We start from the raw sequence: 17,712 nt of genomic DNA on the forward strand, positions 1-17,712 counted from the left end.
TTGTTGTTGTTGTTGTAGTTGTTGTTGTACTCGCTCGTTGTTTCTAAGCATTTTCTATTGTTGTTGAACTTTTTCGGTTTTTTTCTTTTGTGGCCATTTCTTTTTTCGGGTCAAATGCGAGCACCGGCGTCTGGCCAAGTGCGTGTGCGAATGTGTGTGTGTGTGCGTGTGTGTGTGTGTGTGTGTTAACGCTCATGTTTGCGGCCAGCAAGCAGCCAAGCAACCGCCCTTTGGTAATTAAGATCTTGTTGCTCGGCCTAAGTGACGCCAATTAAGCCATATTTTTATGGGCCGCTGGGCAGATACATATACCACCTCAACTTGGCAATTGGTAAGAAAAGCTGTGGCATATATAGTATCTGGCAGATTTATCTCACTCGCTGCAACCAATTCAGTTATGCAAGTTCTGCAGGGGAAAATGCCGAAAATTGTTTCTTGTTTGTTTAATTCGTTTTTTTTTCTTTGGGATCTGTGGGAAAAACGTTGGCCGTGGACAGGCCTCAATTATGAAACCGGACGGAGTCAAGTCGCGTCGAGTCACATAAATAACTGACACTCTTTCTAAGTTGTTAAAATTGAAGTGAAATTGCAACTGATTATTTGAATTGTCTTCTTTTTTTCCATTTTTTGTTTTTTGTTTTGGCCCATTAAAAAAAGGGCATAATGATAGAAAAGCCACAGAGCCGCAAAGTCGCATAATATTTGAGTTATAATTAAATGGCGCGACGCTAGAGCGCTTATAAATAATATAAACTAGATTATGCCATTGTTACAGTTATTGTTATTGTTATAGTCAAAGTTATAGTTATAGTTATAGTTATAGTATTGTTTATTGTTTCCATTCGCAACTCTTATCCACGTTCGCGTCTCTGTCATTAATTTCGAGATATTTACTTGGGCATCAGCTTAATTGGCTGCCGCTTTAATCAAAAGCGTGTCAACTGAAAGCATTAATAAACTCATACATAGACTTGCATCTCTATATGAACATATGTGTAACAGACTCTGCGTATGCGTAATGCGTGCTTCTTCTTCTTCTTCCTCTTCTTTACATAAGGGCCACAATTGCAGATGATTATATAATCGAATTTGGCAAGCAATAATTCATTGACAACCGACACATTTGCAAATGAATGATAAATGTTGTAGGGATATGCAAATGTTTTTCACATGGGCTAATTAGCTTTCCCAATTGGATTCCAATTAGAAACAATATGGAAATGAGTTTGCTACCCATAACGGAAGCTGGCTTTCAAAACGGAAATGATATTGTAGCAGTCCAATATAACATTTCTAACAATTGACTAACAAATTTCACTCGCCTGAAAGCAAATATTGAAAGTGTAAATAATTAGCATGTAGGAAATATGCTGGTTTCTGCTCAACTATTTTAAAATATTTTAACACTTTAACTCGTAAATAAATATTAGCTATTTGTTTGCATGAGCCTTGACATGAACTGAATAATAAATCCAGACTTTAACCATACGAATAGTCATTAACTATACGGAAAATGTGGGCGTTTCACATCTAAGAATTATATGGCACTCTTGGAGAAAGTGTGGTTCTTTATTTTTTTATTTAACTTGTATTTAATACAGCCAACTTAAAACTTGTAAACAAAAATCGATTTGAATTCAATTCGGATGGACAGACAGGCATGGCAAGATCAACTCGCTTATTCATACTTATCGGGAATTTATTTCCCCCATGGCGTCTGATCAGTACCCGTATTTAATGGGTTCAAGGTATTCGAATGCTCTCCAATGACCAATAAACATGAAGTGATACTCCATTCAGTTAACAATTAGCTAACGGTGATTCCCATGACAGTATTTTCAATTTTATCAGCGGCTCTGCTTTGCTTTTATGTTGTACAAAAGATCGATTTGGCCTTTTTGTTGGCATGCGAAAAGCGCAGTAAATGGACGTGTCTGTTAAGTTATATAAATGCCCAAATGCCCAAATGCCGAAAAGCACTACAAGCAATGCCCAAAAATGATGTTTAAATATATAACATACATTGGTTGTATTGCCATTGTTAAAGTTAATCTTATTGTTTTTGCCCCTTTTTTAGTTCGCGAGGGGAGGGGGGTGTGGTTCGGCATTGTTCGGTTTGCCTTTGCGTGCGTAACAGGTGCGCCCCACAATTGCCCGTAGTGCATTTCAATTGAAAAGTGAAACACAAATTGGAAGAGCACCAAAACCTAGTACACCAATCGCGAGGGAGGCAGGCGGTATGTAGGGAGTACGCGACACGCATACACGCCATATGCCATATCATATATATAGACATATATATATATATATGGATAATGGATAATGGATAATGCCACGTAATTGTAGCACTTCAAATGTGTAGCATTGTGTAATTTTTGAATTTGCATTGGATTGCACCAAATTGTTTTTCTCTTTGCTGCTGCTTCTTCTTTTTTTTGTGAATGACCGATGTGTGGACACTGCAGAGGAGCAGGTGTCATTGACTGCTTAATGCGCCCACAATCACAATTATATAATCTGCTTGATGGATGGCACTTTAATAGACTCGACGACAGACTGACTGTCAACGTCGGAGCAAACGTCATTGCCATTGGGCTTTCTTCTCCCTCCCTCTCTCTCTCTCTCTCTCTCTCTCTCTCTCTCTCTCTCTCTCTCTCTCTCTCTCTCTCTCTCACACTCTCTGTTTATATCTGGCTTAGCTAAAGCTAAGCTGCAGACAGGAGTACACGCAGAAAGAAAAACAGGCAGACAAATGAGTGAGAGAGAGAGAGAGCGAGAGAGAGAGACAGAGAGAGAGCGAGAGAGAGGCCAGGCGATGCATGAAGAGGCGCTGAAGTGATAATTATTTAATTGCAAATGCATTAGGAAGTTGCAAAGTGCTGGCGATTTTTTTTTTTGCCAACTAGCTTACCCTTTTTGTAATATGTATGTGTAAATTAGTCAACGATGTTGCCAACTAAATGCAAGAAATGGCCCATTTGAGTCAAGAGAGTCAGTAAAATTTAACAAGCGCTTAATCGGGCTCAAAAATAAACCATAACTGCTTGCAATTGCAACTTGGTATTATAAATCGGTTGCAGATTACATAGTAACTATAAGTCCTTATTTATGAATGATTTGTTTTGTGTGTAATTATTCGATAACGGGTTGGATGAATTTCATTTCATTTCATTGTTGAAAGAATTGATCTGTTCTAGGAATTTTCATGGGGTTTTTTTTGAGTTGTTATTTAACTCAGTTTTCAGTGGCAGTAAAGAGAAATATTAATTCGATTTTCATTTACTTTGGCAAATTGGTAAAACAATTTTGAAACTATACTTGTATAATTGAGCTATATGGAAACTGTAAATATATGTTAGCACCTGAACAACATTTGTAAAAAAAAATATTCTAACTAAAGATATATTCATCCAATATATATATATCATAGCAGATTAAATTAAAATATTTCATGGCCCAGAGAGAAGAGTCAGAAGTGCATTCAACAATTGAAAACTGCAGCTAAAATATTCTCCTCCTATCGCTCTTATTCATTTATAATTATTATTCGTCATGAATCATATGTATATAGGATAGTGGAAAGTGAGCGAACAGGCAGTTGCCATAAACCCATTTATGAGCCCTTGACACTTTGCCGACTCATCGCGATCACAGAAAACCTGACCTAACCCAAGACCCAAGGCTCAAAATCCACAACTCAAGACCCATTAACTGGCGGGTGTGTAGTTCGTATGGGAAGATTCTCGGTAAATGCGTCATTTGTTTTTATTTGCTTTGCTTTGCTTTTGTTTGGCCTGCATTTTTATTTCCACACTTACCATTTTCACTGCAAATGCATACAATTTCACAGGAAAACTCTAAAGTATGAGTTTGCGCCGCGCTTTCGGGAAATTGTTTGTCTATTGTCCCACTTATCCAGTCGATGGGTCTGTCCTTTAATTTGATTTATCCTGTATGTCCAACAGGTAAAAAATACTTTCGTCGTTTCTTTTCAAATATTATTTATTCTTTTTGTAACACAAATATATTAAAAGTCGAAAACTTTTTCTTGGAATCGAGTAAAACAAACAAAAAAAAATTTCTCAAATTTGCACCAAAACATTTCATGCAAATTTTTGGTTAAGTAAATTTTTGCACTTGATTTGCTGTTTTCACATGATTTTCATTTTCGATAGACAGGCACGGTGCACGGTGATGCTCGATGCTCACCCACGGATTTGTATCTGGAATCTTGGTTCCATATATGTGTACCTCTCGACAATAGTATCTCGTTAACCAAGCGATCGAAGCCCAAGACCAAAACAAACTGCACATGCGCGCAGGCGCCCACAAACTGAGTCGCGCGCATGGAAAATGCGGCAGGTAAAGCGGCAAACGGCAAACGGCAAACAGCAAACGGCAACAACGACAACAACGACAGCAACAACGTCGCACCGTGAGACAACAACGACATCAGCAGCAACATGAAAGAGAGAGCGAGATGGAAACGGAGAGCCGAATTGTGGTTGTCTCCAGCAAGCAGTACGTGAGCGCTCGCGGGCGGTTTCTGCTCAAAGGCAGCATGCAAAATATTGCAAATATCTGTGACAACAGCACCGCTAAAACTGAAACTGAAACTGAGACTGAGACTGAGACTGAAACTGAGATCGAGACTGTGACTGTGACTGTGTCTGAAACTCAAACTGCAGCAATGGCAGTGGCAGTGGAAGTGGAAGTGGAAGTGCCATCCGATATGCTGCGCATCCACTGATCTAATTGAGGCAATTAAGAACTACAGCAACCGAAAAAGGTTGTTATTAATGCGCCTTTTAAATTTGCTAACTATAGCTCTATATATGTGATAGATATAGACTTTAACAATTTGTGTATGTGTTTGTGTGTTGGGGCGGAGTAGGCGTGAACGGGAGTATTTGTTTTACCTTTCTCTGGAGGGAGTATTAGAATTTACCTAACAATTTTGATAGTTATATCTGTAATATTTTTTTAATGGTATTACGAGTAATATATCTTCCAAAATCAGTGACTATATACTGTAAAATATATATCAATCTTTAAAGATGGACACGACCAGGCGACTATCCTCCAAGTTGTAGTTTTATCGATTTACAATTATCGTTGTTATCGATTTGCCAATTTTGATACTTTGTGTTAGGCGAATATATTTTCAAATATATGTATGTATATACGATAATTGCACAAAACTTATATACTCTTTTTTTTATTGGAATCGGATAAGTTAAATGAAGTCACAATTAAAATGAATTATTAATTTAAAAATAAAAACAATTTAATGTTTCAATATATGTAGGTATAAAGTTTAGCAGTGGCGACTTTGGCCGGATGGAGATCCTGGTAAATAAATGAATCTTTCGAGCGATAGTTTCCATAGAAACTATATGATAACATAGTTTATTGGTAAATTTTGACAGAAAAAAATGACTACCATGAAAAGTGTTATAAAATACAAATCAATTTAAACATAATTATAATGTTAAGGAATGCTGATCAGCATGAAATTCGGTTGATGCAATTTTTCCAAGGTACAATGTGTCTTGACAATATTACCTTTGTGCTTATAGTTCTGTGCATATTGAGATCCAAATTGAACTGAACTTCTCCGACCTCAAAAACTTAACGGGCCAAGTTTCTTACTTTTTATACCCTGAACCCATTAAAAATTGGTAAAAGGGTATACTGGTTGTGTGCAAATGTATGTAACAGTCAGAAGGAAGCATCTCCGACCCCATAAAGTATATAAATATTCCTGATCAGGGTCAACAGCCGAGTTGATATAGCCATGTCCGTCTATACGTCCGTCCGTCTGTATGAACACGCAGATCTCAGAGGCTATAGGAGCAAGAGAATTAAAATTTGGAATATAGGTTCTCGTATACCAAGCGCAGATCAAGTTTGCTTTATTTAATCGATAACTGCCCCCGTTTCTTGATTATCTAAACATTTAATTTTCCGATTGCAATAAATGCTAAAATTTTAAAGGCAGATTCTTCTAATTAATACATATTATGTATATGCAAAATATCGATCAACTGCCCAAATTTCATCAAGATTGGATAAAAAAGACACAAGTTAGATCATACTGATCTAATTTCTATCAGCAGCCGCAAGCATTCTCTGTATGCATCAATATGCGAGCGCACGTGTGAGAAAAAGATGACATGATAATCGACGCGAGCGTCAATATGTCTTTGTGTGTATTCTGCAGACCCCCGTTACTGTATATATTTGTATTTATGTATTTATGTATGTATTTATATGTGCACATGTTTGTTGCCAGCCAGCTAGGATCAGTTGGGGCTTGTGAATAAAAACATGCGCTGCTCGTTTTTTTTTACTCTTCAGTGCCCGAAACCTGCTCACATTTGGGTGCAAAACTTATTGTAGAATATATTTAACAGCTGGGTTCAGGGTAAATCGTAGTCGAGCTCACTCGACTACAGCACTCTTACTTGTTTCCTTTTCTTTTTTGTAGAAACAAACAACTGTGGAATTGTTGTCGATTCCATTTTCGAGTCAGGTCGCATAATTGTACAACATTTAAATGCTGATCTGGGCTAGCATTTTTTTAAATATTTTTTTTCTTTCTTCAATTATTTAATGTTTCGGCACAGCAACAACAACGACAAGATGAAAACAACGTGTAAATGCGCCAATTACATAACAAGTGCGAGTCTGAGCAACGCTAAAAAAATAAATACAATTGTATCTGACCATTTATCTTAGCAGGGGGGAGTTCGGCAATGGGCCCTGTTTGTGTGCCCAAATAATAATAATAAAAAATAAATAAAAAAAAGTTCGCACGAAATGTTTGTGATTTGTTTACTGTTTGACTAGTTGACTTGTTTGCTGGGTCAGCTATGCAACACCTGCCCTGAAGAAAGTGAGGAACAAAACCCCATCACTGTCAGATACAAAAGTATCTAGCTATGTGTGTGTGTGTGTGTGTGGATGCAGGCTGAAGATGTACACACATAGATAGGCAGTTGCTTAATGGCCAAAGTTACATTTCACTCGTAGTATATGACTGTTTAGGGCCAAATGGCACGTTTCATTTTCGGCGCAGCTCTAACGCTTATCACAACATCAGCTGGCAAGGAGAGGCGGGCGGGCGACACAGAGAGAGAGGGAGAGCGAGAGAGACAGCGAGAGATAGAGAGTGAGAGAGAGACAGAGGGAGGGAATAGTGTATGCCTACGTGCCTGGACTACGTCCAATGCCGGAATGATTTTGCATTTGAGTGCCGGCCTGCCTGCCTGCCTGCCTGCCTACCTGTCTGGCATTTGGGGGATTGGAGCTGCGGCCTGCTTTAATTGTCGCCAGCGCTGAAATAATTTTAACGAGTTACGCGCATGCGCAATTGTCCAACCAAGCGACGGTTCCCGCTTCGTCTTCGTTTGACGCAACACCTCCTCCCCACCACTTCCATCAACCCACCCGTTTGCCCATTGCCTTATGCAATCGAGGCGGCGCACTGTCGACTTTCACTCATTTGAGAATTCATTGAGTTGTAGCCGCCGTGCGATATAATTGCATATTTATCGCGCTCATTACAGATTTCTAGACATTCCATATCCATAAGCACACACACACACACACACACTTCTTCTCATCAATCATATTAATAACTATTATCTCATTATAATTACAATCACACAATTACTTGCTCTTATTCAATATGCGGAAGATTGCATTTAATGTGTGTATTTGAATACGATGTTCTATCAATTATCAAATATGACACATTATTTTAAGAGACTGTTACTTTCTAAGACAGCAGCACCTCGCAACACCCTTCTTAAAATGATTAAAATGACTTGCACATTGGGCAAATTTGTAATCTTTATATAAGTCCTGACGTATGATAAGATTACATTGTTTCGGGGAAATTCTTAATAGCACAATTGTCTTTAATATTTGACAATTAAGTTTATCTTAAAAAAAAAAAGTCAAGATACATATCTATTTACTAAGAAAAAGTATTGTTGATAATGTTAAGCTACTGAATGCAGTAACAATTAATCAACAATCAGTCCAATACACAAATATTGTTAATGAACTAAATCTGTACTTAGTGTGATTTGTTTTGAATCATTTGGCATTGATTGCAATTCGGTACCATGCTGGCTTTTGCTCAAAAGCCTCAAGTATTCAATAAAATGAGTGTTGAAACCAACTGACAATAACGCAGAGATACTCTTCATCAATCACACCGATAAGAACAGGATTACAATGAGCAGTTCTGAGTTTACCACATGGCCTACAAATGGATCTACTCTGGACTGACTCGCAGCGTGTCGTAGTGTACACGGGAAGTGGCAAAGGACTTCTTTAATTAAGCACTCAAATATTGGCATATTTGTTTGAGCTTGAGTGCCACTGATAAGATATTGATAGACAGACCATAAAGCAGAAAATAAATTGAATCGTAAGCTTATCGATGTCAATATTTATAATTAAAAACGAACCGAATTGATTTCAGGAACCATTTAAGATAGACTTATCAACCAATTAACATCAATTAAACTACAATTTATTCAGACAAAAAAAATGGAAACAATATATAGACCATAAGGATAGACAATCAAAAAAATATTTATATCTTGATATAGTTATGCACTGCTTAAAGCTACACAGTGAAAACAGAAGTTTATTTTCTTCTTCTATCTAAATCTTCTCTCTTATTCTCACTGTAACATTGAAAATGTTTGTGGCTCAAGGATTGTTGCAATCAAAGCCGAGCACGCAAAATCTTTGCCTTGGATCGAACTGCATACCCTCGGGACAATCTAGGGTTTGATCCATTAGTTCTCCATCGTCTGTCTCATAGCACAATACGTATTGGGAGCAGTTGCCAGTTTTGGGCAGAAAGCCTGTGGTGGCGCAAATAGCTCGCGCTGTGGTGCTCGTAGCGGGAGTGGTCCCAATGGGCAGATTGGTGGTTCCGGTTACATCTGTGTTACTCGGTTCGGAAGCGGTCTCGCCGGTTCCGGGCTCGTCAGTTGGATTTCCGGTGGTTTCGGGCTCGTCAGTGGTATTTCCGGTAGGTTCGGGCGCACCTGTAGGCTCGCCGGTTGTAGGCGTTTCAGTGGGATTTCCAGTAGGTTCGGGCGCACCTGTAGGCTCGCCGGTTGTAGGCGCTTCAGTGGGCTTTACGGTAGGTTCCGGCGCACCTGTGGGCTCACCGGTTGTAGGCGCTTCAGTGGGATTTCCAGTAGGTTCCGGCGCACCTGTAGGCTCGCCGGTTGTAGGCGCTTCAGTGGGCTTTACGGTAGGTTCCGGCGCACCTGTAGGCTCGCCGGTTGTAGGCGCTTCAGTGGGCTTTACGGTAGGTTCCGGCGCACCTGTGGGCTCACCGGTTGTAGGCGCTTCAGTGGGATTTCCAGTAGGTTCCGGCGCACCTGTAGGCTCGCCGGTTGTAGGCGCTTCAGTGGGCTTTACGGTAGGTTCCGGCGCACCTGTAGGCTCGCCGGTTGTAGGCGCTTCAGTGGGATTTCCAGTAGGTTCGGGCGCACCTGTAGGCTCGCCGGTTGTAGGCGCTTCAGTGGGCTTTACGGTAGGTTCCGGCGCACCTGTAGGCTCACCGGTTGTGGGCGCTTCAGTGGGCTTTACGGTAGGTTCCGGCGCACCTGTAGGCTCACCGGTTGTGGGCGGTTCAGTGGATACGGTAGTCTCTGCAGGCTTTGTTGGTGTCGGTGCCTCCGTGGTTGTGCTTTCATCCAAATTGTCTGGTGGTATGGTAGGATTCTCAATGTCACCGCCGTCCGCTGGGATAGCATCATTCCAGTGAACACATTTGGCAAGGTCCTTGTTAAACACCATATTGTCCTGGCATGTCAAGAGTCTCAAGTCATACCCACCATTTGGACTTGGATCGCAGATGAAGTATTCCTGCTCATTATCCTCGAGCGCAATGAAGCCAGTTTGGCTGCACGGATGACTGGATTCGGCATGGGCAGCACCGATCAGCAAGAGGCAAATTGCGCCAAGTCCCAAAGTGTTCAACATTTTCGGGGGCTTAATATATATATATATATGTATAGGATTGGTTCCTTGCTTGATGTATCGCTTGTGACTCGTTACTCGTTTCGACAGACTAACTGGGTATGCACTTGGTTCGGTTCTTTTATAGTCGACCACAAACAACATTTTGACAATCGTTAAGATTATGCCCGATTAGCTGATAAGCGAGGTGCTTCAGCTACTGGTGGCCATCAGCATATGGTATAAGTACTATTTATTAAAGAACTCTTGTCTTTATTCATGCAAAATGGAAGGGGGGAGGGTGGGGACAAAAACAAATATTTAAGAATCATAACTAAAATTGAGACTAGGCGTTAATACACCAACATAGATTTTTGGTCTGCAATTAGAGTGGTTTAGTTTTCAAGACTGGGCTGCTCAGCGCTCTCCAAGGATATGGCCTGCTCTTTGGCTTCCTTGGCTTCCTTTTTGGCCTGCTCCTTCGCCGCCTTCCTGGCTAGTTTCTCCTCCAATTTCTGTTGCTTGAGCGCGGTTTTCTCTGCAAGTTTTGCGGCCTTCAGGCGCTGCTTCTCCTCCACCTTGAACACCTTCTGTTCAATCTGAATGGCCGCCAAATCGAGGGCCTCCAGCGCCTGTACCGCATATTCATGCAACCAGTCATATCGCCAGCAGCGTCTCAGGAACGGTTGATAACGTTCTCCTTCCGAGCAGCGCACAATGTACTTATGGAAGCCACCCCGCAGACTGAGCACGCAATTATAGTAGTACATATCATTGGTGCCAGGAAAACGCCCGGCGCTCTCGCAAACAAATTCATCGTTCGTACAATCGGAAATATCCCGCACACAGCGACCGTATTTAGGTGAAAATGCCAACCAAGGTAGACAGCTCATCTCTAAGTTCACCAGTTCATTGGTTAGCGGATCTGTCACACACGTGTGATAGCGCCGACAATCGCCGTTAATGTCCGGAAAAGTTCCAGAGGTTCTACACTTGAATATGGGTGAAGGTGTTGGTGCAATCGGGGTCAGGGTCGACCCCTGGATGAGGCTTGGAACAGTAGTCAGCTCCACACTGGGGGTTGAAGTTGATAACTGTGGAATGAGGCTGCCAGAACCTTCCTGTTCCTGGCCGCCGGAACCGGCTGTGGATGGATCCTCAATGGGTTGTGCAGTGGTCTCCGGATCTACTTCTGGCACGTTGGGAGGGAGCGTGGTCTCTATGCCGCCATCTTCTATGTTTATTTCTGTTGTTGTATCAACTACATCAATGGTCGGCTCTGTTAGTTCCTCGACAATGGTTGTACTCTCGGGCAGATCTGTGGTGATATTTGGTATTTCCACGTCACTGCCACTGCCACTGCCACTGCCTTCGACAACAGTTGTTACCTCGTTCAAAATAGTTGTTTGGGCCAGAATGCTGCAGGACATGCTCATCAGCTGAAATTTTTGGTTGTGGTACGGTTAGTTTATCCACAACATTGGCATGCAGCTTTGCTGCATTGAGAACTCACCAGCACCGCACAAAATAATAACACCGAACTGCCAGTCATCGTGGCTGTTGTTGTTCTGGTTGTTGTGGTCGTCATCGTGTTGCCAGTGGCTAACTTCGGTCGATCGTTGTATGAACTACTGGCGTTACCCACACCCTATTATATAGCAGATTTCCAGACAGCGGATGCTGCGGCTTATCAACGACCCTAGCACCTAAATTATGAAGCTGGCCCTATCTTAGATTATACATATATATATAGCGCAAATAAAAAATAAAATAAACGTTTGGCTTAGCGTCACAAAAAAACAGTTGTAAAGCATTAAAATCAGCAATGCAAATGCGCACCTGCCACGCCCAATGGTCGCCGCCATGTCCGCGGATGTGAAACGGAAGTGTGTATAGATATGGATATAGATATAAATATAGACATAGATATAGACATAGATATAGACATAGACATATATATATATATATACATATATATATATATATACACAGACGTGTTGTTGTAAATATCGGATGAGGCCTCCTGGGTGGCCAGAGCGGGGGTTTTTTTTGTCGCCTATCTGCATTATTTATAAGTACATTGTGCCACATACCTGCTCTTATATCAGAGATATCAAACACAAAGTCTGAATCACTAAGATTACATAATTTATTCGGTTTTTTTTCAATGTTATTATAAAACAAGAGAGAATGTTGTAATCGGATGTAACCGACTGCGAAATACTTGTGTACCATAAGTTATTCCAGCGGATAACAAGTAGCAAAGAACATGGTGGGTGTAGCCAAAAAATAGAAACCTTCCTTCGAAGTTTGGTAACTGTAGCTCTTAAATTACGGGATATATCGACTTCTGGGAATTTTGGAGGCGGTAATGGACGTGGCCAAGACAAAATGTTGGAGTACGATCTTAGTAATCTACCTTCCAAGTTTGGTAACTATCCTCTTAAATTGCGGGCGATATAGGCATTTATCGTTTTTGAAGGCGGTCCAACATGTTTTGCCGGATTTTTGAAGGGTGTTACTAGCCATATACCTTTCCAATTTGGCGACTCTAGCTTTCAAACTGAGTGAGATATGTGGTGTGGTGTCATACAAATTTGTTATCGGTTCTGAAAGGCGGCTACCAGTAATTTACCTACCAAATTTAAAGGCTCTTACTCAAAAACTGAGGAAGATATAGTCATTTAATATTATTAGGGGCGGCGTAGATGCACGTGGCATATGCTAATCTTTGAAGGACATCGCCAACAATCTACCAACGAAAATTTGGTGATTATGGGCTTCAAATTGTGGGAGATATGTGGCTTTATCGATTTGCGATTATCGATTTCCTAGCCTCCTAGTGGACGTACACTTTGTCTGACGCAGAAACAGACCAATATGTGTTCCAAGTTTCAAGTCTCAATCTCTGAGGGTGTCGAAAAAAGTTGCGTTCCTACAGACGGACAGACAGCATAACGGACATAGCACAACCCCAATATACAATGACACCTTCGGTATCAAAGTATTAAAAGTTGTATCCTTTCCTCGAATATCACTGCTGATTAAAGTATTAGTGTACGAAACTCTTGACTCTTTACACAAAGAGCTGGAAGATTTTCCAAAAAGCTATATTAGAATTGCTATTTATAATAGTCAGTAATAAAGAAGTAAACGATATTCCTTAATGATTGATTTTGTATAAGATAAGTAAGAGATCTGTGATGAATCTGAATTTAATTCAGATCTATTGAAATATTCGAAATGCTAATTATTTAATCAGCATGTAATTATGACATTCAGTTTTCAATATTAATGTCAAGAAAATTACATTGCAGCTAAACGTTAAGATTTGGACACTGTTTTGTGAGTGAGCTTACTGAAATATCACAATTTAATTACACAATCTGTGGCAAGTAAGTGCACTCAAAATATACAATATATGTATATACATACGACTTACATATATACATTTGCGTGAAGATGACGATGTTCCTATGCTGCGCCTTATCAGATTGTGGTGATATCTGATGATCAGCTGCAGTGTGTAGTGGTCATAAACATAATCCTCTCCAGGAAGGCAAACGGCGTCAGCGAAGACAAACTCTTTAACATATGTATGCATACATACAAACATACATATATATACATATATATATATATATATATATATATATACATATATATATATACATATTATGTATCTGACGTTAATCTCTGACACACACATATATATATATATATATATATACACGGATAGATACACCCACACACACACAGGCACATACGGATAGATACACTTTGTGCAGTCTGTGCATGTTTGTATGTAGATATCTTCAATGTGATAAGCGCGATTATTATCACAGTTTTTTTGCCATTATCTAAACGGGTTTTCGGTTTGGTAAAATGATGAATGCTAACGAGCAGACGACGCGCCTCACACAGCACCACAGTACACACAGTACATACACAAATTCCACACGAAAAGCAAATCAGATTCCAAGTCGGATCATCCCCACTGGAAGGAATAAGAAGAGGAAGAAGAAGAGGAGGGAGCCGCAAAAGCAGGAAGCCTACTACTATTATTATTATCATCACTGTGATTGGCAAGGAGCAAATAATGGCAACAACAATCGCTTCTGCTGCTGCTGTTGGTGGCACTCCCGTTCGTCGCGCCGGTGCACGCGCCACAGCCGGTGTCCAACGACGTCGGGTGGTCAAGAAGCACATACAACAGAAGTATATGCTCTGCGGCTTTGCCATACACGTAAATAGTCAATTCTCTTTCTCTCTCTCTCTCTCTCTCTCTCTCTCTCTCCCTGTCTCTCTGTCTCCCACACACACTCTCACTGAAGCAAGCGCTCTCTTTAGTGTACTTAGTCTCTCTCTTTTTCTCTCCTTCTCTCTCTCTCTCTCTGTCTCTGTGTGTCCGCTCTTAGGCCTTTCTGGCAACGCCGGCATACTTGTATGGCAACGTGGTCGAATCGGACAAGGATCTAGTGCTGCGCATTTGGCCAGCGATCGTCTATCAGGCAACTGGCGAGCTATGCCGCTCCATTTTGGAGCATCTGAACACAGAGTACAGCGGACGATCGTGCGAGACGAATCAATATAGACGAATGTTTCTGCTGGCCACGCTGATTGCATGTCTATCGCTGATGATCAGCGGCATATTCTTCTCATCCGCCTGGGTGGTTGTCACCACCACCACTCAAACCGTTGCGATTGTCTTCTACGGCTGCTTTGCTGGTGAGTTGCCCATCACATTTTCATTATGATTGCAATTGGAAGTGTGTCTATGTGTGTTTGCGTGTGTGTATGTGTGTGCGTGTGCGTGTATGTGTGCGTGTGCGTGTGTGTGTGCGTGTGTGTGTGCGTGTGTGTGTGCGTGTGTGTGTGCGTGTGTGTGTCGTTTAAGGTATTGGCTCCAGCCTGTATCTGTGGAAGACGCACGTCATACTGGAGGCAGTGCGTCCGCGCGAGGACAAGTATGTGCGCAAAACAATACATCTGTGTGGTGAGGCCTTCTGCCAGCTATTCCTCTCATTCGTCTTCACCAGCCTGCGGACATTGTATGGGACCGCACAGTCGATAGTCCTGATGTCGGCGATGCTGGTAAACCTGATACCATTGAGCCTTATCATTACCAAGCGTCGCGAGGATGCCTTCACCACCAAGCGCATATCGGTGATCAAGGCGGAGACCGGTTTCGGTGCGCTGCCATTGCGTGGTGCACTGGCGGCCAACTTTGTAGCCGATCAACTGGATGGACTCGATACGATGGCGATTTCATGGCGTAATCCGACAACAGAGATAACGGGCACTACTCAATCCGGCTCATCGGGGCCAGTGGCAGCTGTGGCCGCCGCTGTCCTCGATACGCACAGCAATTATATGCTGGCCACGGATGAAGCATATGTCACCTACATGAATCCCAATGGCGTTGAGATAATGGAGATCATACCCGAAGAAGATGAAACAGTCTCCATAATGCGTTCCAGCAATGCCACCATCGATAATTACAACATTACACAGTCACAAGTGCTCCACAAGTCACATTCAAATGGTCGACTCTATCCGCAGAATCCAATAAATCCCCCCGGTACCGGCAGCTCATCACCCCTGCCCGAAGCGTACGCGAATCTGGTAAGTGCGACGCGGCTCTATTCATCTGACCTATTGATTGATTGACTAACTCACTGATTGATTAAGAGACTGACTGACTGACCGACTGATTGATTGATGATCAGAGAACAGCCCTATTCCGAATTAGTAAAATGCGTTTTTCACTGCAACTACCGGAACAATCGGTCGCAAGGAAAGATAATAGGTCAAAACTTTATCTAAACTGATCTGATTTTCAAAAAGCAGAGCTTATTGGTGTGGACAAACTATGTCCTATCTATTACTATTTCATTAAAATTTTGAAACACGAATTTTGATTGAAATTCGTTGCTTGTAAAAATTCTAACCCAAACAAGAAGGCAGTACTCGAGAGTGCCCAACTTGGAGATATCTCAATCCTAATATGAATACCCACATTCATGGTAATTTGGTATTAAAATTTATTTCAGAAAATCAAAGCCGGACCTTTGGGATTCGTATTCAAAAACTTAAGTATTTTTGATTGGTGTCCATAGCATATATAAGATCACTTTCCGAATTTATGATATTTTTGTATTTACAGGGTACATTTTTCTGTATACATAAAATACAATTTTCTTATTTTCATATTAGATGTGGCAGCAAAAATTAACAAATTCCTTTCACTTAGCAGTTTTTCCACATGCAATAATATTCAAAACCAAGAAGACTAAAGTAAAAAAAATCATCTTTCTTTGCATCACTTTCGCTTTGCCTGCCAAAGTCAAGGATCACTCTCTCGTGCTCTTTCAGCAGATGGGGATTTTCGTCCGTTACGTTGGCGGGCAACAGCAACAACAAGATAGGCAACCATTTTTTGTATGTGCTTTGCGCTGCTTCTTTTTGCCCTGCTTGCTAGCCGTTATGTTACATTTATCTTGGCTCATTGGTTGTCTCATTACATTATTGGACCTTACATGATTATGACTAATGTGATTATCTGAAATGTCTCTAATATTCTCTCTTGCATCGCAGCATCGCATCCGCCGCATGTCCCGGGCGGTGACATCGCATTTGTGGTGGAATCTACTGGATAAGATCGCGATGCCATTGCAGCAGGCGCTGTTGGTGCCGCAGCTATATGCGAGCACGCTCCTGCTCTCCGCGGACATCTTCAGCTATGTTATGTGCCTGACTGTGCTGCCCGGATTGGCGGTTAGCCATCATGCGTTGAAAAATGCTGAAATACCATTCCTCTTCTCGCTGCTGGCCTTTCCATGGATGTGCTTCTCGCTGATGACACCGCGCTTCGGTTCGAGCCTGTACAAGCGTAAGCTACAGTGGTACACATTGGGCAGCATCTGCAAGTGTATGGCGCTGATTTGTAAGCATTTCTCATCTCTCAACTCAAATTGAAATAATCCAAACTTACCTGAAATCAAAAATATCCATCAGTTATTAGTTTCTCCACGTCGAAGTTACTGTTGAGCGTTTCAGCTGTGCTATTGGGCTTTGGCCAGGTAGTCACCGCCTTTCTGCAGGAGATGGTCTTCCAGTTGGGCATGACGCGGGCCAATTGGACGGCGATACGACGGCCCGTCCACTTCACAAATGGCCTGCTGATACTCATTTGGGGAGCCCTCGCCCATTGGGTCGTTGTGCACTACTCGTTTCAGGCAACTGTTGGTTTGGCGGGCGCCTTGTACGGCGCCACAACATTACTGTGGAATTTTTTGTTTTTCTGTTGCCAGAGCAATGATTAGCAGATTAACAAGCATGTCTTTTTTTAAGTGGTGAAATAAAGAATTTATAAACTCTGTAGCATAGGCGCTGCGAATGTAATCTTTACCAAGATTTCATTTTCATAAGCATAAAACCGCACTTTTGTTTTCGATTCTCCAAGACAATAGGTGTTAATTATCGGACAGTCGTGAATCGATAGGCAAAAACTAAACTGTTCACTGCCTCATTAATGTCTGGTAAAATTCAGTCATTTTTTTAATAGGGTAAACAAAATAAGACATATAAAATGAAATTGAATTTTTTTTTCAATTTGATAAAATTTCATTATTTAAAAGTGCTGTCGAAATACATTTAGTATATTTGCATGGTATTTTTATGGTATTATCGAGAATATATCGATATGGTCGC

General features: G+C 41.3%; 3 protein-coding genes across 3 annotated transcripts; 1 reads left to right on the forward strand and 2 right to left on the reverse strand.

Moving 5' to 3' along the window:
• Nucleotides 1-8,594: 8,594 nt before the first annotated feature.
• Nucleotides 8,595-10,181, reverse strand: LOC6564803 (cell surface glycoprotein 1). The gene has a single exon (XM_001991012.3). The coding sequence runs from the start codon at nucleotides 10,162-10,164 to the stop codon at nucleotides 8,731-8,733; it is 1,434 nt and encodes a 477-aa protein (XP_001991048.3). The 5' UTR covers nucleotides 10,165-10,181; the 3' UTR covers nucleotides 8,595-8,730.
• A 70-nt stretch (nucleotides 10,182-10,251) lies between these two features.
• On the reverse strand, nucleotides 10,252-11,699 carry LOC6564804. Its single transcript, XM_001991013.3, has 2 exons — nucleotides 11,513-11,699; nucleotides 10,252-11,438 (listed from the first exon to the last, which is right to left on the reverse strand). The coding sequence occupies exons 1-2, from the start codon at nucleotides 11,585-11,587 to the stop codon at nucleotides 10,395-10,397; spliced, it is 1,119 nt and encodes a 372-aa protein (XP_001991049.1). The 5' UTR covers nucleotides 11,588-11,699; the 3' UTR covers nucleotides 10,252-10,394.
• A 2,227-nt stretch (nucleotides 11,700-13,926) lies between these two features.
• On the forward strand, nucleotides 13,927-17,405 carry LOC6564805. The gene is made up of 5 exons (XM_001991014.2): nucleotides 13,927-14,245; nucleotides 14,418-14,727; nucleotides 14,897-15,624; nucleotides 16,597-16,945; nucleotides 17,017-17,405. Exons 1-5 carry the CDS (start codon nucleotides 14,099-14,101, stop codon nucleotides 17,322-17,324), a joined length of 1,842 nt encoding a protein of 613 aa, XP_001991050.1. The 5' UTR covers nucleotides 13,927-14,098; the 3' UTR covers nucleotides 17,325-17,405.
• Nucleotides 17,406-17,712: the final 307 nt, after the last annotated feature.

This window comes from Drosophila grimshawi, unplaced genomic scaffold (genome assembly GCF_018153295.1).
Source record: "Drosophila grimshawi isolate 15287-2541.00 unplaced genomic scaffold, ASM1815329v1 contig_1006, whole genome shotgun sequence".
In the NCBI taxonomy this organism is placed as follows: Eukaryota; Metazoa; Arthropoda; class Insecta; order Diptera; family Drosophilidae; genus Drosophila; species Drosophila grimshawi.